At 41.6% G+C, this 27,426-nt stretch overlaps 1 protein-coding gene across 5 annotated transcripts in view; it reads right to left on the bottom strand.

Moving 5' to 3' along the window:
- SH3GLB1 (SH3 domain containing GRB2 like, endophilin B1) overlaps window positions 1-21,210 on the bottom strand; it is a 35,453-nt gene extending 14,243 nt beyond the window's left edge. For 2 of the 5 annotated variants that reach the window (XM_030572601.1, XM_030572600.1), the window contains exons 1-6: window positions 21,025-21,210; window positions 13,448-13,589; window positions 7,201-7,329; window positions 4,501-4,634; window positions 3,966-4,058; window positions 1,953-2,039 (exon numbers count right to left, since the gene is read on the bottom strand). In XM_030572601.1, the coding sequence (XP_030428461.1) occupies window positions 1,953-2,039; window positions 3,966-4,058; window positions 4,501-4,634; window positions 7,201-7,329; window positions 13,448-13,589; window positions 21,025-21,096 (657 nt within the window). In that variant the 5' untranslated portion in view covers window positions 21,097-21,210. The remainder of the gene's footprint in view (window positions 1-1,952; window positions 2,040-3,965; window positions 4,059-4,500; window positions 4,635-7,200; window positions 7,330-13,447; window positions 13,590-21,024) is intronic. The other 3 variants (XM_030572602.1, XM_030572603.1, XM_030572604.1) reach the window with 3 other exon arrangements.
- Between the last annotated feature and the right edge of the window lie 6,216 nt (window positions 21,211-27,426).

Genomic DNA, 27,426 nt, shown 5'->3' on the forward strand with positions numbered 1-27,426 from the left:
GCCTTCGGCAAATGTGCCATAGGTTGCCTACCCCTGCTACAGCACTACATTACGTGCATTATGTGATATTATGAAGCTATTATTAAAAAAAAACTTAAGTGGATACTCTGCAGAGCAAAAGTGATAGAAATCCAAATTCTGTAAAATGGGATACCTGTCTGTAAAACATGAAGCTCTTACAATGTAAAATATGTAACTATTTGGAAAATGGATACAAACTAGACAGCCTAAAGTTACTTATTGCAAGTTATAAATAAATTTATGACTTTTAATTTAGTTATGGATACTTTAAGGTTGAAATACTGATCAACTGAAAGATATGCTCACCCTTCACAAGAGCCTACTAGAAAAAACTATGTTAAATACAAAAACAGTGAAATTGAGACAAGCGATTTCTCTTGCCATCTTAACTCCATTATTGGTTGCTGCCTTTACAAGGACTTGCAATAAACTGGATAATTTCAGGAAACTGGACAATAGATTAAAAATGCTATTGTGACATCACAATAATAAGTTTAACATTGAACTGAATACAGCTACAACAGGAGTCTTCCTCACAATGCAGCTTTCCCTTAGTTTATTACATTGAAATTAGAAGTTGTTTGGAAAGCCATTCTGACACTGTCAAAGTTGTGGTTAAAACATGCAATTATGACCCAAGACTTAATTAGTTTTATAACTAGAGGTAAGATCCTTTGGTTTAACAATTCACTGTCCATCAATGATGGAACCTTTAACACTTCAGTGTTTATTTGTATTACAGGCCACACTGAAAATCAATGCTGTATTGTACCAGATGCTGTACAAACTGAGGACAACACCAGAAGGAGGAACCATCATAAAATATTGTGCATGTTCTACAGAAGTAGTTTTGACTAGTGTGCTAACACTCTGGTCTAAAAACAGCATTTAAATATTTTCCAGACTGAGAAAGAATGAGCAAATCTTTGCAACAAGCATCTTACAATTGTTATTTCTAAATTAGCCCAATAATTTCATTGTAATATTCAGTTTCAATTTTTCATACAATTATTTTTGATATCAAAGACAAGAAAGAGTCCCTAAAATATTTAGATTCACAGTTTATTCCAACTCTGATAGATAGGAGACCATGATAGCATGGAAACTACAAAGATTAGGATGTTGAGATTATTTAATCCAATAATTCAAACATCTGGAGTCTAATCAAATGCTATGGGCACATAGGTTGCTCATAAAAACTGTTATATCAATGTGTGTGTTTGTGTTTTTCTGGCTCATTGGGTGGGTTTACTGTGAAATCATTAGGAGGCAATTAATGCAAATCCATAGAAATACGCTGTTTAGACAATTATATATACTGGCTTGGACTGGATTTAAGAGGTGAGCAACCAAACATCCCTCACCCCTCCATAAAACTGCATGAAAGGTCAACCTGCACTGACTACAGATGAAACTCTGAACCAAAGCATGTACAGACCCACTGGATGATGGGTAATCTCTGATAAATTTAACTTGTGTTTATGACATGTCCTCTGTAATGCTTTTGACTGGTTTGGGGTTCGCTCAAGGACACTGTAAAGCAGTGTGAGGTGCTGTTCCCCTGAAATGGTCCTGTACAAAATACTATGGGGAAAGTCAACTAATGAATTTCAGTTGTTTTCCCAAAACTGCACTTAATTTTTCAACAGTAAAAAAATTAAGTTGGTACATTAAGCTTTCTGACATCAATAAAGTTGTGGAACAAGGCTATAGTATTGCACGCAGTCTGACAGGGACAATTTAACAAATATAGAGCCATGAGTCATTTATCTAGTACTTTTTTGTATTATTCAAGCAAGGACTCCAAGAAATTGGAATATTGATTCAGTTCTCCATTCCAAATATTTGATATGACAATTAAGGCCACTAGGGCTGGATAGCAAGAGGAAACACTTTGTAAAAGAATGTATGAACACAGAAGGCCAACAAACCTTTAGCCATTTTACATGCAGCAAGTTGAGCATGTAAGAGACATTTACCATAATGTTATTTTCTTCAGGCTGAGACGTGTTTAGTTGCTTTAGGTGCATAGATAGAAACAAAACCAGGTTACACTGTTATTACTGCAGGTGAACAATATGTTACAGAACACAGAATAGTTAAACACTGCAAGACTGAACTGAGCAAGTGATGAAGCATACCTAGAAATCCAAACAGTTGCTGGTTTAGTTTAAGTAGTTTTATTCAGCCATTTTAAATATTGCTCTGGGCTACTTCATTTAGCTATTGAACGTAACGGTGCATGACTTATGAAGAGATTAAAGTTACATGATAATCCATCTGCATTTGTTTCATTTTCTTCTATAGAACAGAGAAAACATTTGAAACAAGACTTGAGGCTATCATAAAGACGAGCATTAAAACCCTCAGTGAAAGTGTGCGCTACTGACTCAGACACTCACTACAGCTAGCAAGCCAGGTAAACCTTCTTTAGAAAAATCAAGAATGATCCATAACAACCTGAACCAATCCCTCCACACTTCTTCATCCCTTCTTGATCTTCTGGCTTCTACTCTGAACATTCACTACCAACTGCAAGGTAAGGCTTTATAGGCCCTTTTGCGTACACCCTCTGGAAGCTTGAAACCCAGTGTTCAAGAGGCAGAAAAGCATTAAAATGTTGTTAGTCTGAGTTATCAACAACTAAAGGGGTTTAGAATTGAAGTATAGGCAAGCAAGATGGTAATGTAGATGTACTTTTAATTACATCACAAATTAAGGTGTACTTTATAAAACACAGGTACACATACCCGTGCTAGCTTTAGCATGGAAGACGTGATGGCATGAGCCTCAGTGCAGGCTAGCTGCCCCAGTTGAAGCACATCTCCCAGTGGGAGCGGGTATGTATTCTGGTTGCTAGCCCACACCTTCATTGCTATTGTTACCCATGCTAGCTAAATTAAAGCTAATACAGGTATTACACCTTAATTTGCCATGTGGATGTACCCTAAGAGGCAGGAAGTCTCATGATCTACCACCACTGGAACATCAACAGATAAATGTTTACAGCACAAGTGTTTTTCTATTACTAGTTCTGTAGTAATGATCAGCAAGTAATTTGTTCCTCTGAATAAAGTCAGCAGATTAATTCCGTCCCCCAGCTTACAAAAATCTAATAACGCACGTAAGCAAAACAACAACATAACTTGAGGTAAAACTAAGATGAATGAGGCCACTTAAGTGTTTTGGAAATGGTTGTTCCTGGGATTTTTATGTTGGGTAAAATGGTTATCTGCTATACTGGACCTTGCAAGCTAATATCTAAGGTAACAGGACTTGGAGCTGTTGATATGTAAAAAGATGTGATAAAATCCCCTGAAATTATGTGTGACAAGCCATTCCAAAAGTAAAAAAAAAAAAAAAAAAAAAGACAAGAATATAGAAGCAAAAGTAATTTAGTATAGGGCAAGGTTAAGCCTTCAGAAACTCCCAACTACCCCAACTGTTCTACTTAAGCTCCCATACTTCTAGTAAAACAAAAAAAGAGCAATTCTTAATGTTTGACAAACCCCACCTTAAAAATTAATGTGAAAAAGTTCCTCCACATTTTGAAGTATTAGTGATTAGAAGTTGGGCACTAAGAAGTCACATGGTTTGCATTCCTAAGACCAGTCATTATGACAAAGCTTCACGTAGGAGAGAAGAGGAGTAGCATAAAAATTTGCTATGCCTACATTTAAAAAATAGTATTAATTTAAAGAAGTCAGCTATGTGCCATTTTCTCTTCGGTTCCACCCAGGCATCTCTTATTCAGTTTGACAGAAATATTTGCTGAAGTAATAATATTAATGTCTGGGTTCTAGTATAAGTAATTATAATTTGCATAGGGCCAGAACTGTCTACATTTGAGAACCAAATGGGGAGAGTTATAGTGAAATTCTTGTTTTTTTAAAAACAAAAAACAAAACAAAAAACAAACAAACAAACAAACAGATTCTACTTACTGCAGCTCTAGCTTCTGCAGCTTTTGCCTTCTTCAGTCTGGTTTTTGCTGCATCCAAATCTAGTCTTTTATTTTGCAATAGTTTGCGTTCTTTCTGAAAGTTTAGGAAAATCAGTTAGTTTAAGAGGATCATGAAATAAGTTGTGGGCTTGTACTACTACTAAAGATAATCTACAGTAATAAATGAGTGATATTTGTAACATACTGCATCCAGGCTGCCTCCTAAAACTGAAACCGCAGGCGTAATTAGATACAGAATCAGATCCAGATAATTATTTAGTAAGTGTCCTATCTTGGATAGGAGTTAAAAGTGGCAGATTGGTTCAAGAAATTTTTCTTGAACCAGATTTTACTTTTTTCCCCTCCTCTCCTCTCTTAAGTAATGCCTGCTGTGTTTTTAGAGAAAAGTCAAGTCTCAACTGCTTTTTCCTTATTGGGAGTTTTAAAGAAAACTTCATGTGATTTATCTATCCCTTTACTTAAATGTTTATATTTAGAACTATTTACAAGTGTTTAAAATACATTTGTCAACTTACAGTAATAGTTTTATAATCTCCATCTATAAAATTTCTTAGAGGAGTGAGGAAGTTTATAGCAGATGTTTGAATTAGTTCTCTATCTGCTGTTCCAATTCGCTTTTGTGTTTCTCCACATTTAATTAGTGCATTTCCTGCAAAGCATAAGAGATGGTTGTTAAACAGTGATCCCTGTAGGTGGTTATGCAAATTTCTACAAGCACGAGAATTTAGGCCAACATTTTGAAGAATTACCAAATGCTAAACAAATAGCTTTTAAAGAAAAAGTTAGAATCAAGGTTGTTTTAATGAGAGTCACTACCTGGAAGTTCTGAAGGAACAAACATTCAGTGTTAGATTTTAATCTATCTGAATAGTTACAGCATTGTGGTAGTGGGGTACTACCTATGGCAATTCCATTTCGCATTTGCTAATGAAAGTTCCAATTGTTAGTATTAATCCAGAAGCAATTTCCCCCTTTTGACAGTTTGATTCAACCATCTGAGGTTTTTGCTAAATAAAAAAATGTTACCTGTTGAGAATGCTTTAGCATTTAATGTAAACTCTGAAAGGTCTACTTTTGAAGAAACAGGTAGGATTTGTACTTTAATACAAAATGTTAGTAAATTTGATTCTGAAGAACAGTGTTATGAAAACAACTTCAGACAGACACCATGATCGGATGCTTCCAATGATCACACATTTTACCATTTTCTCTTTTCAGTGCAAGTACTGATCAATACCAATTTCCTACCAAAATTCATTCTTGCTCAACATATTAAGCATCATTCAAATGGTGTCACTGCAAGCTGATAGTGTAACTTATTTATTTTTGCATCCTAGACTGAATTAAAGAAGTTGCAATGGCTGCATACTTATAAGAAGTTACACACACATTGGTCTGAATGAGTTGAGTTTCATTTAGTTTGTTTTAAATAAAGAATAGCAAGCTTCAGGCCTGGCTAATACTTGAAAACATCAGTGGGCTGGCTGTCCAACTGTCTTATAGCTTCTCTGATTGTAAAGGTTGCCATTACTGAAGTTATAGCCATACACTTTGTCTGAAAACCTATACTTGGATGCCTCCAACAAAAAGAGTAGATTATCTTCTGCTTTAACAGAAAATCCTATTACTTCCAGATGCAAAGATCTTTGATTAAAAAAACCTTGTTTTGTGAGATGAATTTCCATGAGGAATTTATTTACTTGCTGAGCTGCCTTGAGTTCTGAAAAGAAAACTATCAGGCTTTGTAATGTGTATTTTGGCAACAATATACCTATACATTAACAGTTGCTTAAAATTAACTGTTACCTATATTAAACTGATGGGTAAGTTTAAGCGAATACAGGAACTGGACTTCACATTAAGACTCCAGTCTCGAAGATTTTCCTGGAAAATGCCAGAGATGCAATTATACAGAAGTAGGTTTTTGAGGAAGTAAGAGTATCCATGAACAAGTCTACTCTAACTCTAATAATCCCTTGTAGAAAGTACTGTATATACTCAATCATAAGCCAGTTCGTTTATAAGCTGCGCCCCCCTCCTCCAAGACTGATAAGAAAAAATGGAAATTTTTTTTATAACCTGTTCATAAGATGACCCTATAAGGGGTCAGCAAACTTTGGCCTTTGGGCCATCAGGATAAGCTGCTGGTGGGCTGAGATGGTTTGTTTACCTCGAGCGTTTGCAGGCACAGAGGTAAACCTAAGTAAACAAAGTGTCCCAGTGCGCCACCTGCTAACCCTGATGGGCCGGGACAGCAACTGGTGGGGAAATATGTATTTTTTGGGGGTGGGGGGAAGCTGGGAGTCAGGGGAGTAACGCCTGTGACCACCCCCCACGTGACCCCACCCCTAGCCTGGGACCTCCACTCTCTCCAATCCCATCCCTTCCCACCTTATCTGGGGAGAGCTGGGGGAGGATCTCTGATCTGGCTGGAGCTGCTCCAGCAGGTTGGGCAGCGCGGCCGCAACCTGCTCCCATGGGCCAGACCAGGCGTCATGGCCACAGCACGTTCCAGCGGGCTGGGCTGGGCGGCACGGCGGCAGCGTGCTCTGGGGGGTGGGGCTGAGCGGCACGGCTGCAGCCTGTCAGCCCCAGAGCTGCAGCTGCTTCAGAGGCTGGGTGGAGAGCAATGCAGCCAGAGGTGGAGAGGTTCTGGCCTCACCTCTTCCCTTGTCTCTGCTGCCCCACCTTGCAATCTCTGTTGGGGGGAGGGGCTGTGTCCCACCTCTCCCTCGCTATACCTGTTCATAAGCCGACACCCTTCTCTGGTGCTTCCCTTTTTTAGTAAAAAAATGTTGCTTATGAACGAGTATATACTGTAGTTTATAAAAAAAAAAAAGCCAGAACTATGAAACTGCACTGAGATTTTAAACAAGAATTTAGTTGTTTCCAACAGCAATTTCTACTCTGCACACAGTACACGTGTTTTTTTCCTCAAATAAATCACCATATTCAAAAGAAAGGAACCACATTTTTCCCTTGTGACTAGACATTCATAGGGAAACAAAATGTGGGCTATCTGTTCAGGTAGTAAAGTTACGCATCCGCTAGGGAGGCAGAGTTAGGGTTCCAGCAGCAGCTAAACTAATGCTACCCTCATCTTCATTTTGGATTAAGGCTTCAGAGATTTAAATATTCTCAAAGATGTACATTGAATACATAAATTTGTGCAGTCATTTTTTGAAATTTGAATCATCTCCTTGGCTCAAACTTACCGTATGCTGTTCCTGGGCCAAACTCATTCCCTGCATCAATCATATACTGGCCGAGTAGTTCTGGGTTATTCATACGACTTGGTGCTTTGCGGTCCAGCTTCTCGTAGACAAATTCTTCTATTCTAGCATCTAAAAAACATGTTACTTGCTAATTTGAAGTGCAATTACTGTAAATCAAAGCAGTATTTAAAAAACATTCACTCATAGAAAAGCAATTTGCTAATTCATTCACAGAATATCGAAGTATTAGGTAACTGAGGAAATCGGATAAAGTGATTGTCACCAATTGTGATATGTTAGTCTAAATCTTCATCTGCTCTGTTTACAAGTATTTCTAATATTAGCCATGAAAATTCAATATAGGCTCTTGTAATAAAGCTAATTCATACCTTCTTATATATCACCAGTATTAGAGGTTGTGCGGGCCAGGTTATTCCCCAGTAACACTCGAGCCACACCCATGGTCATTAAATGCAGTTGCAGTTTCGACTGCTATCATTTGTAAGCTAGTATAGACATAGCTTAGCACTTGTGTCAGTGTAGCTTATATTGCTCAGGGGTGTGAAAAAAAAAACAACCCAGCACCCCTGAATGACATAAATTACACCAACAGAAGAACTGGTGTGGCCAGCACTATGTTGGTGGGAGACGCTCTCCTGCAGACATAGCTATTGCTGCTCGATGGGGGATGGTTCAATTATATCGATGGAAGAGCTCTCTCCCATCAGCATAGAGATGCTACATGGAAGATCTTACAGCGGCGCATCTGCCTAAGTACAGCTGTGCCACTGTTGGCTCTCTAAGGTAGACATGGCTTCTGTGAGCAGTTCTGAATTCACCAGGAACAGAACACAGCCGTCTTCCTTATAGCCACACTGATGTCTATTTCCAAGAAGACTTAGTAAAAACTCTGTCTCTAGTCTCAGCAGTAGATATGACTACATGTAGGGAGTAAGTCTCTTGAGTATGAAGGACTTTTTTTTTTTTTTTTTTAAATAAAAAGACACTTGAAGTCTAGAAGCCACACAAGTTATGGTCCCTTCAGCTTTTATTTCTTTAATATTTCAATCTGTTTAACGTGCTAGAGATCGGTTTGACACTGAGCCTTGGATGTGAATACACCTCAAACTTTGTCTTGACTAGAGTCACGATCTGAGTTTTGTAACTTTGGCCCATCCCTAATTTCATAAAAGAGCACTTATGCTTACCACTGAAATGGTCATGCATTTGACATATACAACTGCCACAAGTTTCTGGTGAGCTAGATTAGCATTTGGGGGTAAGGACTATTGTAGAGCACCAATTAGTGACTGCTTGTACCCTTTAACTGTAGCATAAACAAATCCATTCACCATGTTTACATATCCATTAATACTACTTAGAATCCAGCACTCTTCTATAACAGAGCTTTTAGTTTCATTACTCATAGGAAAAAATGGCTGTGCTGGGATTGTGGAGAGAAGATATAAATGTCTTAAAAGGTATCAAATAAAGCATTTATGCAGAAAGCATTAAAGGAGCTTAATCTACTGTTTTAGAGAAAGGCAGATTAGAATGTGACACTCAACGCTGAAGAGGGATAGCTGGTCCGAACTGAGTATTTTCAGATAAGATCAAAACTGAATACAATTCAGAGAGCTGAAAATAAGGTTTTGCCAGCATAATTGAGATATTGCCATTCATTCATATTTACACCCAGCCTGTAGTTAATCACTCAGATTTCTCTTTAAACGTTTAGTGAGACATTTTATAGGCTGTTTACTTTCTCTTTTAAAACCAGAAACCCAGATTATGTAAGTGTTTAAGTTTATTTCCTGTATTATTTCAGGACAGAGGCTCAAAGCACTGTAATTTTATTATTTACAGTCTGAGTGAACCACAGACACTTTAGCTTTTAAATCGTTAGACACGTGTTTCAGGCCCTTACATTTGCTGATGAAGAGAGATCAGATACTGCATTGGAAACTAGACTTGAATCCTAGACTTAAAGTCAAGCCAGGGTGACCACTCAGCTTCAGCCTCCCATAGCACCCCTGCCAACTAGATGGCCCAACTGAGCTCAGAAGGGGAACCTGAAGTGGTTGCCTCCAGCATTACTGGTTCTCTGCTCCTAGCAGCAGCTCCATACCAAGGAAAAGGGGAAAGACACCAGCATGTGGAGTAAGGGCCCCACATTCCATCCGTCAACATTAGAGTGAGGTTAACCACTGGTGAAGGAGTTATGTGAGACCCGTCTCGTTTCCAAGCATTGGGAACGCACAGCTCCTCCAGCAACTCAATAGAAGGGAAAGTAAGGAAGCGCTGCTTACTTTTAGAGTAGGGGAACACCAGTTCCACCTACCAACTGTGATAAATGTGACTTGTTGCCAAATACACTCAAACCCTCCCCTACATATCTGAATCCCTACTATTTCAAGGGGGAGAGGGGGGAAGAGGGCAAAAGGGGAGGGAAAGTTAATCAGCTTGGGCAGTCACACCTTCTCCCAATACCATTAGTTTATCAGCTGTTCCATCTGCAGAGGTCAAATTCCTTGCAACCATCCTCTAGCGGTAGGAAGCAAAGAACTTAACTCTCTGCAGCATCTACTCCTCCTCTTCCCCAAAGAAGAGATTGGAGCTACCATTTTTGTTATAGGCCATTCTGTTCATGTAATGGAACTATAATTAAGCAGGTTTCATAGAATTTGGCTTTTAATTATATTTTTATTCAAGGCCTGTGTATCCAGCTGCTGAAGAATTTACTCTGGAATCCACCTCTTGCAACAAGTGTTCTCCATGGTTTCAACATCAGTCACTTAAGAGAATTGTTTCTATTTTTCGGATGTCATGAAAACTTTGAAGATGTGAAGCAAGTTGGAGGTCTAAGTATATAAACAAACAAACAGTTTGAAACAACAGCTCTGAGAGGCATGAACTGATACACTCACCTCAACAGGTGAAGACCGAAACCCGAAGAGGATAGTTTGCATCAATAGTGTCAACTATTTCACTGCTGCTCATTTTAGGAGACGTATGCAGCTAATGTGCTTGTTCCACAATCCTAAACTGCCTTACTCCCTCCTGGATACCATGAGCCCCATTCTACCCATTACACAGCTGCCAAAACACTCAGCTTTAACTCTGATTTGTATTAAATCATAGTTGCTTTCTAGAACCTAACTGGCATATCAAACTAAGTGTGGAACACCATAAAAATTGATTTTTTTTAATCTGAACAGTACCAGTTGTAACACTCAATTTCATGCTGAATCAATCAAAAACACCCATCTTTTAACTGAAGAGAATCTTACAAGATTTCCAGTTTGCCACAGCAGAATGTCACAGAATCCAAGTATCTTGCAACAGAGTTTAGGTCCAGCTTCCCATGAATACTGTGAAGATGTGAACAGCCTACAATTTATGATTTCTAGTAGGTACTATGAAGTTGTGAAAATTGCTGTATCACTCAATACCTCTGTGTAAAAATGGAATCCCCTATGGGCTGACAGTGCTTGTGTACCCACCAAGCTAGCGAAAATGGAAAGCAGTTACCCTTAGTGACTGCACTCTGACCACACAGCTGGTATGTTAAGGAGGTGGGCTGAAGTTGGGGAAAACTGGTTCTCCTAACTCCTCAAAAGTGAGCTGGGATTTGGAACAGCTGAACAGAAACCAACGCGGTGACGCTAACCTTTGAAACCTCTGAAGCTGTGGGGGTCAGGGAAGACTCTCAGCCACACAGGAAGTTTTCAGCAGGAGAAGGGAAAAGATTGGGATGTTTTTGTAGCAGGTACAGCTGCAGGACCAATCAAGGTTAAAGTGCTCCACCATTAGGAAAACAAGCCATGTACTGCAGGAGGAACATGGAAACCCAGAGAGAACTCTGACTCTAGCCCAAAGAGTGCTCTGGAGTGACGAGGCAGGGCAATGCATTCAAGCTGTATTTTTGTACAGATCTGGGTTTTTCTCATGCAATTAAAGAGAGTAAAGTCTATGTTATGCCTATCACATTGAAGAGTTAACTCAAGCGTGTAGAACAGCTTCCAGATGAACAGAGACTTTGACACTGCTTTTCTAGTACTTTAAGATCAGCAGTTACAGACTGAATCATAAAGTTGCAGGGTTCTTGCTATAATTGTACATGGTACTGTGCATTAAGATAGAACCCTAAGCAGGGTGGATAAAAATCAACCTTTTAAATAAAAAAGAAAATTTGGTTTAATGCACTTGCTTTAAAAAAAAAAGGGAAAGAAACCGTGTAGGTTGCTGTAATTTCAAATATATTAAGGCCTAAACTCAGTATAATCTATTAAACAATTGTAAGTAAAAATATTGAAGCAGTATACCACTTCTGCTGTGAAATTTTTAGAGTCACTGAACTGGTGGAAGACACTGGCTGAGCACCTGGAACCAGAGTCTGTTAAAGTGCTAAACCAGCTTTTGATGGCAGTAGCCACTTTGGTAGGTGCAGAGAGAATATTTTCTTTTCTATTTATTCAATTAGTTCAATTCAATGACTAGTTAATTCAGAGTTGAGAAGCCAACTGAAAATTGTGGAGGGGCGGGGGGGGGGAGGGAAATAAAAGTTTGTTTTCTCTCCAATCTCTTAAATAAAAATGAGGTGTGTGCAGATGAGATCTAGTGGTACTGAAGAAGTCTTAAAGAACAGTGACCATATACAATCAATTACTACAGATAATACTTAAGTTTGTTAGGCCAGCGTCAAATGAAAACATGTTTGATAAAAAAAACTTTGTCCAGCACATTTAAGATTTTTTTTGTTAGATAAAACAGTTTTAAGATTGGTTTGGAATTCAATTAAAAATGCACAATTTCTATCCAAATATAGCTCAACGTAAATGAGTAAAAATTAGTCTAACAAATTAAGGCACTAGCCAATATTTTAACTTAAAAATGTAAAATGTTAAGATTATGAATAAATGTATGCGAAGATATATAGTTGCTTAAATGTCTATAGAAAATAGGAAAAAGCACCAGATTTAGTGTAAAGGCTATATTTACTTGATTAAAAAAAAAAATCCATCTTTTAATGGTTACCAACCAATGAGAATATAAATGTCTTTAGGAAAATAACCAAATCTTTATCTTACTTAAGAATACAAATGTAAAGTATTTAAATCAAGGTTTCCTGCTTGATGATTAAATGAGGATTTAATAAAAAACCCTGGTGATTTACATCAATCCACCCAAGACATTAAAAACAGTTTATACATTTTAATACATATTAAATGAGAATCATATGACCCACTAATAAAAAACCTAGAAGAGGAAATGAAGATTATAACCAACTGACACTGTAGCGGGAATTGAGATAGAATATAACTCAAAAAAATAATTCAAGTTAGAAATTGGCCAGGATATTAGGTTTACAACTTGGAGTTAAGCCAACAGTTTGCAATGAGAAGCTTAGTTCATGAATTTAGCCTTATTCTGTGAGCAGATTATTTGAATGTATTCACTTTAAGGATTTACTGCCAATATTTGCCATTTGAGCACTGTTGCTTGTGTGTGACCTATCAGCTAAGGATCATGATCTTGTTTATTTTCCAGCTGAATAAGAATACAAGCAGTTTTGGTTTCCACAAATACGATGACGTTTTATGAACCTTTCCCCAGTAAGCCACCACTCAAGTATTTGTGAAAAACAAACCAGAAGGGCAATTTGCACGGCCAGATCAGATTTGTTACAAAACTCAGAATTATGCTGGCATAATTTGCCAAAGTCTAATCAAAACTCTTTTTTGTAAAGAGTCACTGAAGGTAATATGACAAGTGATCAGAACCCCAGTTCCTATTCTCAAAGAAAAATATCAAGCAGCATCATGCCCCTAATACAATGGTGGAGAAGCAACACAATACAGACTGAGGGAAGAGTGACACCTATTAAATAATCAACATATCTTCCCTTGCATTTTGTTTTCCTTTGGGCTAGGAGGAGTTCTCTCATAGGCTCTGATCCTGTCAGCTCTCAAGATGTTCTGAGACAATCCACACGCAGTCATTGTTCTGCTATAGATTCCAGTTGCCGTTTTATGTAGTCAAGTCTTTGAACTGAATTAAGAGCTAATTTGTTGCAGATTAAAAAAGCATTGTACATCTTGTACATGTAAGAGAAGTTTTAAACAGGAACAATGAACTGCAGTGTGTATAAACATGCAGCAGTGACTCTGCCAAATATACACACACATGCAAATAGACAAGATTGTTAGTACTAAAGTATTGATGAAAAACCCAACATGTTTCTTACTTGGGTTTGGCTGCAATAAAACCTCTGTCTGTTTCATAATTTTTTCTGTCCACAGTTTAGTACATTCTGCTTTGCTGAGGAGGTTCTCCAAATGAGCATCCAGTTCAGTCTTCTCTGCTTGACCAAGTTTTTCTTCGGTAAACTATTGATTAGAGAGAGCTAGATTAGCAATACTAGTCTGGTCAGCACAAACAGCCACGTGTAATGTTAGCCTTGATCTAATTATGTTTTCTTTTATGTATAAGCTTTTTGAAGTCTGACTTTACTCAGTCTTCAGCAACTAAGCCCTAATAATATCACAGAAAAATAGTTTGAAATGAATATGAAGATACCTTTGAAAGCTAGCAAATGTGCATTTGAGTTTGCACTTTCATAGTTTGAGATTTCAAATTCTTACTGAAATAAATTAAAACATACTATTCATTTCAATTGGTGTTTAAGATTTTAGTTTTAACATGGGGAAATTTCATGCTCATAAAAGAGCACACAGCATCTTTGTCTGGATCCAGAGACAGGTATGCTTTCCCAAACACCTTTATTATTACACCTCTGTCCTCACTTGCAAACCTGGTCCCCATCACAAGCAGATATTTAAGTCCCAGCAGCCATTTTAAGTTGAGTTTTAGTCTTCCAGTTAAAGAAAATTGCACACTAGTGGGTCTGGGTCTTGTTCTAACCCCTGAACTAATTTAGCATTTTTCACCTCCATCTCCAACGTTAGATTATGTACTCATCTGACAATCCTATTCAGGTTGGGCATTTTCGGGGAAGGAAACCTGGCTAGACAATTAAATCCCTTGCAAGTTTACAATTTAACATACGCAGACTAAAAGTATAGTAACTCCTCACTTAAAGTCGTCCCGGTTAACATTGTTTTTTTGCTGATTAATTAGGAAACATGGTTGTTTAAAGTTGTGCAATACTCCCTTCCAATGTCATGGTTTGGCAGCTGCCTGCTTTATCCACTGCTTGCAGGAAAAGCAGCCTATTGCAGCTAGCTGGTGGGAACTTGGAAACAAGGTGGACCAGCAGCCCCCCCATCAGCACCCTTTTTTCCTAAATTCCTCATGCTGCAGCCATCCAGCAGGCTATCAATTGGCAGTTCAGCTGTCCATCCCCTCACTGCCATGTGCTGCTCCTGCTCTCTGCCTTGGAGCTGCTCCTAGAGACTCCTGCTTGCTGTGCGGGGGGAGGGAGGGAAGGATAATGTCAGGGTGTTCCCCTCCCCCCTGCACGCCACTTACCTCTTCTCCATATAGAGAAGGGAGAGGACACAGAGGGATACAGAGAGCTTGGGGCAGCAGCTGCTGTTTCAACTTCCTGATCCACTTAAAAAGAAAATGCTCTTAAGAGTGGGTCATCTTACTTAAAGGGGCAGGGTGCATCTCTCTCCCCCACACACAAGGTATGTGTCTGTCTGCGTCTGCTACGCTGTTTCCTCTCCCTCCTGTTCGTGCTGCTATATTAACAACAATGTGTTAACCCTCAAGGGCTCAGCCCAGTGTTAGTTCATCATTTAGCCCTTCTGACCTATGAGTCTATGAGCAGCATAGCATTCCCTGGGAAAGATCCCTCCCTCTTCCACCCTCTAATTTCACCCCCTCAAGCATGACAGGCTTCACAATCATCATAGCTGTGAACAGTATTAAATCGTTTAAAACATATACTGGGTGTATATCTATATCGTATATATTTTTTGTCCGGTGAAAAAAATTTCCCTGGAACCTAACCCCTGCTATTTACATTCATTCTTACGGGGAAATTGGATTCACTTAAAGTCACACTTTTCAGGAACATAACGTTAAGAGAGGAGTTACTGTATTCTGACTGCAAAGCTTCTTTTGTAGTAACCTCAACATTTTCTGCAGTAAACTATACCTGATAACCAAAAGCAAAACTAACTGGAAAAGGAATCAGCTTGGACAATCTCGTTTGTTTCCATTATGCAGAGTGAAAAAAGGTAACTTGGTAGTGCTTCCTTTTCAAGACTGGACATATGTTGTGCTTCACTGGGGATCCACATCAATGCAAGGAGCTGCACAAACGTTGTCTGTGGTCTTATTTTATAAGCATATTAATATTGTTCTGTTTTCTAATATTTATACAAAATTTCAAAACTGTTACGTTGCTTTATGTTTGCTAAAATGAATGTTTGATTAAATGAAGTTTGATTAAATCATGTTTTCCACAACAGAAATAATGTAAGGCAGATAGCAAAAGAATAAGGAGTTAATAGGAAGAGTAACAGCATGCACTGTTCCTTTTAACGGTAAAAATTGGCAAATTTGGGGTCTCTATCTATATTCCAATCAAGACAGTTCCTTACTGAATCATTCAAAAACAGATCCTCATCTATCAAGCAGATGGAAGTTTATAAAAACATTAAGGTTTGCTTATAAAACATGTAGCTCTTAGTTCATAACCAAGGCCAAGTCTACACTACAAAATGTTGCCAGCATAGCTATGAAGATCTGGATGTGATTTGTGACCAACATACCTGTGCTGGCAAAGCAGCCCTAGTATGGAAACTAGGCTTCTGCTGATAGAGTTTATTAGCCTAGATTAGCTATGCCATCAAAATTAGAGTTTATACTGACCTTAGTATCTGGGTGACTGGTGCAGAGCTAACTGACTAAAACTAATCCAAGTAAGGTTGAGGTGAAATTATCTGGCTGGAAGAAGTAACCCAAAGAGACTGCAAGAATATTGGCTTGTTTAAGGGAGTGTGCATCTCCACCATTTGTTTGGCAGATTCACAATACAGGGGTCCATTTAGACTCCCAGCTGATACCAGAAGATGTGGTTTGCTCAGCTTTTATTATTTACATAAAGCTAGGAGGCTGCAACCATTCATTTTGTATGCAAACCTCACAACTGTCATCCATGCCTTTGTCATCTCAAGATAAAAACTACTCCAATGCATTTTGTGGGGCAACATTTTAAAAGTTTCCAGAAACTGAGGCTAGTGAAGAATGCAGCTGTATGCTTGGTAGTTGGGATATCTTGCCATAATTCTCAGTGGCTGTCTGTGGGTTTCCAGTTTACAATACTGGTTTTGACCAATAAAGTCCAGAATGGCAGAGAACCAATGGGAGAGACTGCCATACCACAGAGCATCAAAACCGCTCAAGATTAAGTGCCCACTAGCATAACAAAGAAGACATTGCTGTCTAGGCATTCTCCATGAGGGACACTTCCCAACATAGAAGTTAGCTTTCCCTGATCTGTAAGAACCCAAATATCTGAAGGGCATCCTGCAAAGTCAACCTGCCACCACCACAGCAGCATCTGAGAGAGGGGAACTTAAAGTGGGGAATTGCTGGAGAAAGGATATTTGAGTTTCTAATTAATGTACAGCACCCACTATGCAGCAATTATGTTTTGCTACCCATTTTACTGTATTTTTAATTATGGTCAAGGGTGCATAGAACTGAGGTTTTATAGGCATTAAGACATTTCTAACTCTGTTGTGTTAGACTGAAAGCTCATGAGGTAGGGAAAGTGCATTTATAAGTCATCACACGAGTTATGGCGCTAAGTGATATTCACCACAGTTTACTTTTTAGGGTTAACTAATTTCAATAAGTCACGCCTGTCATTTTTGATACAGCATCCTCTAAATCATTCCTCTTACAAATGAAGAGCTTTTCTATTGTCCTAATGATGTCTGTATCAGCCTTCCCAGTAACAGAGAAGCTGATTGGACAATTTTACTATTCACCTTGCATATACATAAAATGGTACCAAGTACAGTTTCAACTGAGAGAAAAGACTTAAGTATATTAATTTTGAATGTTATTTGCAATGTAGTAACATTTTTAGACAGAAATGATTGTCGTATTGATGTTCCCCAAAGTCAACGCCATACTGCTGCCACTCTAGTTCTCCCCAAAGTGGTGAAAGCTACCTTAAACTCTAAATTGGAAATGGCTTTGTTTCATATCCTCTTCGTGATTTATGTATTTAATATTCGAAACTGAAAAAGGTAAAGGAGGCAGTGTCCTGCACCCTAAAGATTTGCCTTTAACTTTTAAGGGACAGCTAGCACATGGCTGCTCCAAAAAAGGCAGATGCTGTTACATTTTAATAAAAGATAAGATTTTTGTAGAGCTCTGTTCAAAGTAGAAAATTAGACTGCTTTCTAGGACACAGTAACATAGGCATTGCCATACTGGATCATATCAGTGTGGGATCTGGTCCCGTAGCCTACTATTAAACCAAATAACAAAAACAGCTTGTTTTTAATATGGACAATTTATTTAAGGGAAAAATTGGCTTTTCCCCAAATGGGAAAAACTCAATCTACCCTTCTGCATATCTTGGTGTTAGAGCTGTTCAGAGGCAAAAGGCCATGCTAGTGAGCTCCTGAAACACAGCCACTACTACCTCCCCCAGCTCCAACAGAGGCCACACAACAAGAGGTACAGTTTCTGCTCTATGGCCACAGCAAGAGGGGAAGACAGACCCATTCTTGCCTGGCTTTTGATAGAGAGCATATTAGTTGTGGGAGCTGGTTGGGAGAAGGATATCTGGAATCTTCCCCACCGTTGTTGCTCGGGTTAGTTTGAGATTCCATTTTCCCCAAAGACCAGGGACAGCTAGACACCTCCTTTCTTGTTCCATAAATGACAATCAAGATAAGAATGAGAAAGAACTCTTCCACCCCACAAAAACTTCCTTTTCTTCCCAGCAAGCAGAACATGTTTTTACAAGGGTGATGACAATTAGGAAGCTTCACTTCTATGAATTTGTCGCTTTAAGGATGCTCCCCATCCAAAGAGAGACAACCTCCTTCTAAGCATCTATGAAGGCAACAGCTTACCTCTAAGTCAATCCACAGAACAACAGCTGGGGAGTGGAGTGGGCAGTGACAGGGAAGATGAGTACTGGCCAACTACATCTGCTTAAGATGAAACAGCCTCCACTGAATATAAATGCAAGGTACAATTTTCAAAAGCACCCAACTGAATAGGGCTTGGGAACTCTTGAAAATGTTATGCACCCTCTTGTTATGCACCTCCAGCAACTTCCTCAGGAACACAAAGCTAGAGCAAGCACTTAGTTATTTTCCTACAACTATATTATATTGCTTCACATTGTGTTTGTAAACCTTGTTTTGAAATAAAGATGTTTTACATTTAGGCCTGGTCCACACTACAGCGTTAAATCGATTTAAACAGCGTTAAATCGATTTAACGCTGTACCCGTCCACACTACAAGGCACTTTAGATCAATTTTAAGGGGTCTTAAAATCGATTTCTGTACTCCTGCTCAACAAGAGGAGTAACCCTAAAATCGATATTACTATATCGATTTAGGGTTAGTGTGGATGGAAATCGAAGTTATTGGTCCCATTCTTTTACTGAGCTACCCAGAGTGCACCGCTCCAGAAATCGATGGTAGCCTGGGACCATGGACGCACACCACCGAAGTAATGTGCCCTAGTGTGGATGCGTAAAATCGATTTTATAAAACCTGTTTTAGAAAATCAATTTTATTAATTTCGATTTTACTCTGTAGTGTGGACGTGGCCTTAGAGACAATTTCTATGGCTGCTTATACTCCATATTACCAAGCCATCAGAATGTTAGAGCACAGGAACAGTTTAAACACAAATCAGTGCTAGTTCTTTGCTGCCACACAGAGAGGAAGTATAGCACTGTATTTGCAAACCCTACATAGATAGTGGCTTATAGAATTAAAAATCTAGAGAGAAAAGATGGGGTGGGGGAAGTAGTGGTATACAACATACAAGCAGTGTGACACAGGCAACAAGAACCTGCTTTTTTGTAGTAAGCTTATTGTATTCTTTGGGCAGCAGTTGATGTAGCAACACACACTTGCACATTTCTGCTGAGGCTTTGTCTACATTAATGTTTTAACCTTTGATGTAGCTATACTGATGAAAACCAACAATGTAGATGGCAGTGCACTGGTTGTAAGACATGACTCTCAGCAGTGCAGCTTACCCCTACTTTAACCCAGGGTAGATGGCAAAAGATCTACAGTAGGCTTAAGTGTTAAATTGATTTACATGCAAAAAAGGAATCAAGATAGTAAAAAGTCACAAGATTTACATCACAAGATCTTACAATACAAGGAAGACTGTGCCTCTCTTTTCCCCGTCCACTAAGGAAAGAGAGTAAACCACTACATAATCAAGGGGATGTAAAAAAAAAGGCTGGGAAATATACAGACACCCTAAAGACCTGGAAGAGGATAGAAAGAGAGAAAAATGTGGTAGAAGAGCCCACAAAGATTCAGCCCACAAAGCAGCTGTACCAGCTTTAAGACTGTTTTAATGGCACTGATTGTTCTCTAAGCTGGGTCTTCTGTTATGTTTCTTCCTCACCGCTACAAAACGTCCCACTGACCCACATGGTTCCTTCTATAATGTCAAGATTTAGAACAGTACTATTTTCTCAGACTCATGGCTAGATTCTGGCCAGATATTACAATGTCCGTTTTTGCATTTTTGCACATTTTAAGCAAGTCCAAAACCTGATTGTGACTCATCAAAAATATTCTGACATCCCCAAAACGAGTTGCTACAGTCTCCACGGGAGTCAAGATCAGAGGCATATACCCCCCCCCCTTCCCCAGACTAAGGAACAGGAGCCAGTTTCACTTTTTTAATGCTAAGGACACTGTGTAAGAGTAGTTTGGAGACAGAAGACTGCTAAGAGACTGGATTGTTGACTTAATATCAAAATCCAGCAGCATCTCCTTAGCGAGACTGAATGGTTAAAAAAAAGATGTAGAGACAGGTTCATGTGCCAGGCCAGCTGCTTAAGGTACATCAACCCACGTTCATTTGCTTCAGCTGACAATTTATTTTTTTACTCACTGATGGAATCTATCTTCACATTTCAGACCCCCACACGGTTAACAGATCTTGTGTCGATACAGTGTGCAACACACTGTAGGCCCCGGCTGCTCTGTCTAGGCAGAGAACTTACTGTCCATGCCCTGCCCCATGCCCACAGCATCCGAACTCCTCCCCTCCCCTCCCATGCCGGGGGGCTGCGCTTCCGGGCTCCCCTTCGCAAGCCCCGGCAGCGCCGAAGGGCGCCGTGTGAACGCGGGGGAGAAGAAAGGGCTCCCACCTGAGGCGGAGGAGCTGGCGCCTCGATCTGTAACCGGAGCGGACTGCACCGGCTCTGCTGGAGAACTGGCACCAGCCGCGGCTTGTTGTACTACCGGGCAGCCGAGACAAGAGGCGCCGTCGCCTCACACCCCCCTTCTCCCCCCAACTCGGGGCGCCCCGGTCCGAGCTCCCAGCCCGGCTCAGACGCCGCCAGCGCCCCCGTTCCGGGGCCATGCCCGCCCCCCAGCAGGGACGGGGGCCCAGCCCGGGTTGCAGTGGCCCAGGCCTGCCTGCGACACACCCCGCCGCCAACGGCCGCCCCGGCAGGCGGTGACGGGCCTAGGACCCGGCTCCGACCGAGCGCGGACCAACGCCCCAGCCGCCTGGCCCCACGGCGGCCACCCCGCACCAGGCCGCAGCCTCCAGCGCCGCCGCCACAGGCGCTGGCCGGGCCCGAGCCGCGGCCGCTGGACTCGGCTCCCGCCGGTACCTGCACGGCGCGGCTCAGGAAGGTGCCCGCCTCGGCAGCGAACTTCTTCACATTGAAGTCCATGATGTTCATCCCGGGGGAAGGGGGGGGGGGCAGCCAGCCCCGACACCAGCTGCCGCTGCCTTTCCTGGGGGGAGGCGTCGGGCGCCGCCTGCCCCGGCCCGGCTGTGAGGAACCCGGCAGCCGATTGGGCGGAGCGCGCGGCGTCAGGGCGTGGGCGCCAGCCGCGTTACCGCCCCCTGCCCTGAGGCGCTGGGACACACGGGCCTTAAAGGGGCCCGCACGGCCCGCCCCGCCTCTGCGGGACCTGTCCTGGGATCATCTCGGGCGATCGGGGCAGAGGGTGGTGGGGGATCCGCCCTGGGATCATACTCAGCAGGACTGGCGCCAGGAAGATGCTTGCGCGGAGAATAAGGGTTATGCGCAATCCTGATTGGAGAATCTGGTTGGTTGGAGGGTCACAGGGGGACTTTGTTTCAGTTTCACCCCCATCACCTCTTAGAGATCATCCAGATTTCACGCGTTCAGATGGTGCACTAAAATGTGCTATACCTAAGGTGGGAGGCAAAGTGGGTGAGTTAATATTGTTTATTGGACCAACTTCTGTTGATGAAAGAGACAAGCTTTTGAGCTCCACAGAGGCATATCCTCTCTGAATGGGACAGATTAACTCTCCCCACTTTGCAAAATCCACTGTTTTATACTGGTCAAATCCTGTTGTCTGTCTTCCAAGAAAGTAGTGTCAGGATAATTCATGACAAGGTAAACTGGGAAAGGCCAAGGAAAACACTGCAGAGAACAGTCCCATTTGTATACACAATGCATTTTATTTATTTACATACATATAAATCTCCATACATTAATGTAACTTAAAATACATTAATATCCAAATATAACTAAATTGCAGGCAATATAACTCACTAACAACAAACCAAAATATTACAAGCTCAAATTATTCTCTCATTTATATCATTTCCCACTATTAAAATCCCTTCCCCCCCCCCCCCCACTTTCTGACAATTTATACATGCTGGGGAAACAAATTTGAGATTTGCTCATATAGATTAGTTTGGTGTTAACCCTTAAAGGATGTGACATGTTGCATAAACAACAAATTGTTATTTTTAGTTGGAGAATAATTTGGTAAATATGTTTCACTTAAGCCACACCACAGCAGCAGTAATAACTAAACTGTTTTGCCTATGGACAGGGAGATTACAGGGTACTAGGATAGGAAGTAAATTCCAGGAAAAGGAAGTAACCAAAACAATCAACTCAGTTTTGCTTACATTCTTGTACAGTGGGATTCTAGGAAGGGGTGGAGAAAACAAAAACAAAACAAAAAAAACCAAACTTTCAGCAAAGTTGCCATTGTGCAAAATAGTTCTTGATAAAGACAAAGCCTGAAAGCTGCTGAGTATGTATGCACTTACTCTGCTTGAGGGCATTTTACCATCACCTTTCACTTTAGCAAATATATGTCTCTTTGCTGATTGAACGCTGCTTTCAAACCCTTTTTCTACTGTTAATTTATCTCCATTTGGCTGAAACTATTTTATGTAATATAATGTGTCATTGTTTTTCAAACCTCAGAGGAGGCCGCACATTCCTGTAGAGACTATAGTGTACGGAGAGTGAGAGGAGCAGGGTTCTGTACCTAGTGCTGTCACTTTGAGACTTTCTGAAAGTCAGTTAGGCTAAAGTTCTCAAACTTGAGTACATGGATAAAAGTGGACCTGCTTTCAGGGGTTGAGTCCCTATAGCTGCCATTGATCAAATGGGAGTTGTGGTTGCTCATTGCCTCCACAGATCATGCCACCTAAGTCTCTAAATATGGATTTAATAGCTAATTTTAAGTAACAGCCAGTGTTTAAAAGTAGGATTGCTATCTTTCTAATTCCTGAAACCTGAACACCCCTGCCCCACCCCTTTCCCTAAGGCCCTGCCTCTTCCTCTGAGGTCCTGCCACTTCCCTACCTGTCCTTCATTCCCCCTCCCCCCTGTTACTTGCTCCCCTATCTATCGGGACTCACCTGCTGCTGCAGAACTGGGCTGGGAGGAGCCTGCCCACCTGCCCCATCATGGCACATTGGGACATGGCAGGGGTCAGTCCCTGGAGTCGGGGGGGGGGGGGAGGGTCCATCCCTTCAGCAAGGAGCTGGGGAAATCAGGGCACAGTGGGGTGGAGGGAGGCAGACAGGTTACATCCCCCTCCCCCGGATAGCACTGGTACCCTTAGGTGCTGGAACTAAGTGTGTGGGGGCTTGAAGTGATTTCCATCGTATCCAGGGTTTACAGTTTGATTCAATGGCTCTCAGCACTCCCACTATTCAAATTGTTCCAGCATCCCTGCCAGTACCTACTTTGACTCTGGGAACATCCAGTTCTGTCCATCAGGCTGGGGGATGGGAAGAGCAGCAGCTGCTAAGCGGGGCTGCTCCTCCAGGCTCCAGCAGCAGCGACTGTTCTTCCCACACTCCCACCCCGTGGTGCAGGCCAGTTACTGCAGGTAACCAGACTTTTAGTGTCTGCCAGTTTCCCTTTTCAGTCAGACATTCTGGTTGAAAGCCGGACACCTGACAACCCTATTTGGAAGACTGGGCTTTAACTGCTCAGACAAATGGGGGTTGAAAGTAACTGAGTAACTTCTTCCCCACTCCCTGCACTTAACTTCTCTAAAAAGAAACTGACCTTCCTGAAATTTTGCATTCCTTGTCTCATCCCAGAATAGAGTTTTTCTGGGAAGTTTGATTAAAAGAAATCAGACAAAGAGTTTTGAAGCTATGGTATTTTGAAAATTTCCCTTACATTCACTTTTCAAAACTTTTTTGTCCACATGCAAAATGGCTTGGCTGATAAACTCAAAATTTGTTTTGTTGGCTTTGGTCAGGAGAGGTGCCTTTTAGTTTTGGGAGGCGCACGAGGGGTGTAAAGATAGATAAAGAGTTGTTTTTAGGTGTATAGGTCATCATCCATTAAAGTCTATGGCAGTGTGTCCACAGTCCTTCTGTTAACTGTAGTGCATGTTTGGTGGGAGGGATAGCTCAGTGGTTTGAGTATTAGCCTGTTAAACCCAGAGTTGTAAGTTCAGTCCTTAAGGGGGCCATTTAGGGATCTGGGGAAAAAATCCATCTGGAGATTAGACCTGCTTTGAGCAGGGGGCTGGACTAGATGACCTCCTGAGGTCTCTTCCAACTTTGATATTCTATGATCTGGCACATAAAAAGCAACATTCATGTAATAATTATAAACATTTGTACTATAAGTATTTCATAACTCAAATGTTTAAAAATATAAGCAGCCCTTTTTCTGACTCAAGCCCCTGACTGTGTGAGAAGTGGGGGCATGACCTGAAAAGCAGCAGGCCATGAGACTCAAGGATTTTACAATAGCTAAGACCATTAGATTCAGTTTAATTTCAGTGGAAACAGATTTAAAAAAACAAAACTTTCTGCAGTTTGTTACCCCAACTTTGTACTAGTGCAGGGGTTCTCACATTCTTAATGGTGTGGACCACAGCCCCTGCCATTTGTGAATCTCCTTCCCATCCGTGATCACATAACATCCTTGTGACAACTACAACAATTGCTTACATGAAAAAGACATATTGAGAAAGTCTTTATGTATTAGTATTTTTTAACAGTAGTTTAGCAGCTGGAAATGAGTAAGAGCCAGCCTCTTGTGACCAGCTAGCCATTCACAGACTTCCAGCCGGCACCCTGCAGAATAGAAGTTGACCATGGCCAAGGTTTGAGAATTGCTGTGCATGAAAATCTGAAGGTAAATTTCATAAAAAATGAATTAGTTTATTTTCATTGTCCTCGCTGAGAGAAATACAAAAACTGAAGAAGCAGCATGAGCAGTGTAAAAATAAAACAGATATTTAAAATTCTTTGTGTTTTAATTATCAAAGTTATTCGTCATGCAGGTCAGGTCATTTGTTTCTGTAGATATATAAAAATGCACAGGGCTATATTTTCCCCTTTGCCAAAATGAAGAGATGGGGCTCTAACCTGGGGGTAACAAGATGAGAGGCCATAAAAGGTGTAAGGCCAGTTCTATTACATACTTCTCCTTCCCTTTACTCCATTCTATGAGCTTTGTGCAGTTAACGGCTCCATGGAAATTTGAGGACAGAGCCAGGCAACAGCTGTCCATACAACGTGCTTCCATCCAGAAACCATGTGTGATGGGAACCCCAGGCTTGGCCTGGGATTGTGGTACCACTGTGCCATCTTATCTCTCTAGCCTGGGTTGTCTCTCACAATGCTTTGCTAGAGACAAGCAGCAAACCCCGCCAGGCGCTGTTATCACTCAGCATAACGGCATGTGGAGCCTCACACCTAGCTAGATTGCATGAATGCTCCCAGAGCCACTCATAAATCACATAGAGAAAGGTACCAACTGAATTCCTGCACCTCCCAGCCTTGTACCTCAGGAACACACCATCTTGCACTGCTCAAGACAAGCAGTGCAAGTTTATTTATTGGTTCAACACTTCATCAATGGAAAGTGGATATACACCAGACTTTGTTAACCTGAGCAGATTTACCAAACACATCAGGCAAACTCACTGGTAAAGATAAACAGTAAAATAAGTTTATTGAATGCAAAAGATAGATTTTAAGTGATTATAAGTGATAGGCAAAATGTCAGAGGGGTTACCAAAATAAAACAAAACAAGCACACAGTCTAAACTCTCAACCCTATTAGATTGGGCAATATCTAAATTAAGCAGTTTTTTTCAGCCCACTGAATATTGCAGTTCATAGTACACAGGTTTCATCTTTGAAACCTGGGCCAGTCTCCTCCTTTGGAGTCTTCAGTCTTCTGAATGTCCTTGTTGATCGCAGCATAGGTGTGGGAAGGAGAAAAGGCCAAGCATGGGGTCACTGTGTTCTGTTTTATATCCTTAGTCCACGGGCTTGGAGAACACAAGTCCAAGCATATCTGGGGGGAATTGTAAGTCCCCAGGCAGAGCTGAGCAATTCTCCCTGGTGTGGCCTTATGCAGGCGAATCATTGAATTATAACTCCCTTGATGGACAATGACTGTTGATGGTTGTTTGACACCCTCCCGGGCACTGGTTACTTTCCTTGCTGTTGTCTCACAGCCATAAAACACAATCTCATAACTTCATATGCACTAATGATATACATATTTAGATAGAAAAATGACTTTCAGCAGATCATAACCTTTCCCCTGATACCTGATATGGCATGCTTTATATTCCAGATCACAATTATATATAAATGAGGACTATGGGGGTTATAGGATAGTCCCCTGAAGTACAGAATGTTACACTATGGATATCTGAGCAGGAATTAATGTTACTTCTTTCAACATAAACTTCTACTGGCCTCCACTGTAGCTTCAAGCAGGGCCGGCTTTATGACCCACGGGGCCTGATTGGAATACTCGGCAGTGGTCCGGGGCTTCGGTGGCACATCTGTGGCGGGGGGGTCTCCGCCGGGTCTTCCATGACACCGAAGGACCTCCCTGCCGCCGAAGGCCTCCAGAGCAGAATCCCCACCGCCGAAATGCCACTGAAGACCCCTGGAGCAGGGCCCCCTTAGCAGCGGGGCCCTCTTTGGCATGGGGCCAGATTCCGGAGTATCGGGGCTATCGGCCTAAAGTTGCATATCTGAGGTCAATCCCTCCCCCAGTGTAGGCCAGGCCAAAGATTCAGATAAGAACAAAGGACATAAGATTATTATGCGTATTAGTGTAAAGTAAAATGATTCCCAGTGGCCAAGATGGAGTCTGCTTTGCAGGCAGCTCTGGCCAAGAGAAGGCACGTGCAGGAATGCAGCAGAAAAAATCCCTTCCACCCCAGAGGCACCTGTTCCAAACCCCTCAGAGTGAACACCCACACCTACAGGAAAAGTACAATGGATTTAACAAAGGGAGGTATTTATTTGCAGAGGGATGAGAGGAGAAAAACAACAAGGGGAAATATAGGGGGAGCAGTAACAGGGCCGGCTTCAGGCCACAGCGCACCAAGCGCGTGCTTGGGGCAGCATGCCGCGGGGCGTGCTCTGCCGGTTGCCCGGAGGGCGGCAGGCGACTCTGGTGGACCTCCCGCAGGCGTGCCTGCGGAGGGTCCGCTGGTCCTGCAGCTCCGGTGGAGCATCCACAGGCATGCCTGCGGGAGGTCCACCGGCGGTGGGGGACCACCGGACCCTCCGCAGGCATGCCTGCGGGAGGTCCACCGGAGCCGCAGGACCGGCGAGTGGCAGAGCGCCCGCCGCGGCGTGCCGCCATGCTTGGTACAGCAAAATGGCTAGAGCCAGCCCTGAGCAGTAAAACGGCTGCATCCAAGCCAAGGCCCCACAGGCCCAGTGGGAGCACAGTCTGGAAGGGCAGACACTGAGCAGTGTGTTTGCACACAGAGTTCAGGAG

The sequence above is a fragment of the Gopherus evgoodei genome, chromosome 8, assembly GCF_007399415.2.
Source record: "Gopherus evgoodei ecotype Sinaloan lineage chromosome 8, rGopEvg1_v1.p, whole genome shotgun sequence".
Classification (NCBI taxonomy): domain Eukaryota; kingdom Metazoa; phylum Chordata; order Testudines; family Testudinidae; genus Gopherus; species Gopherus evgoodei.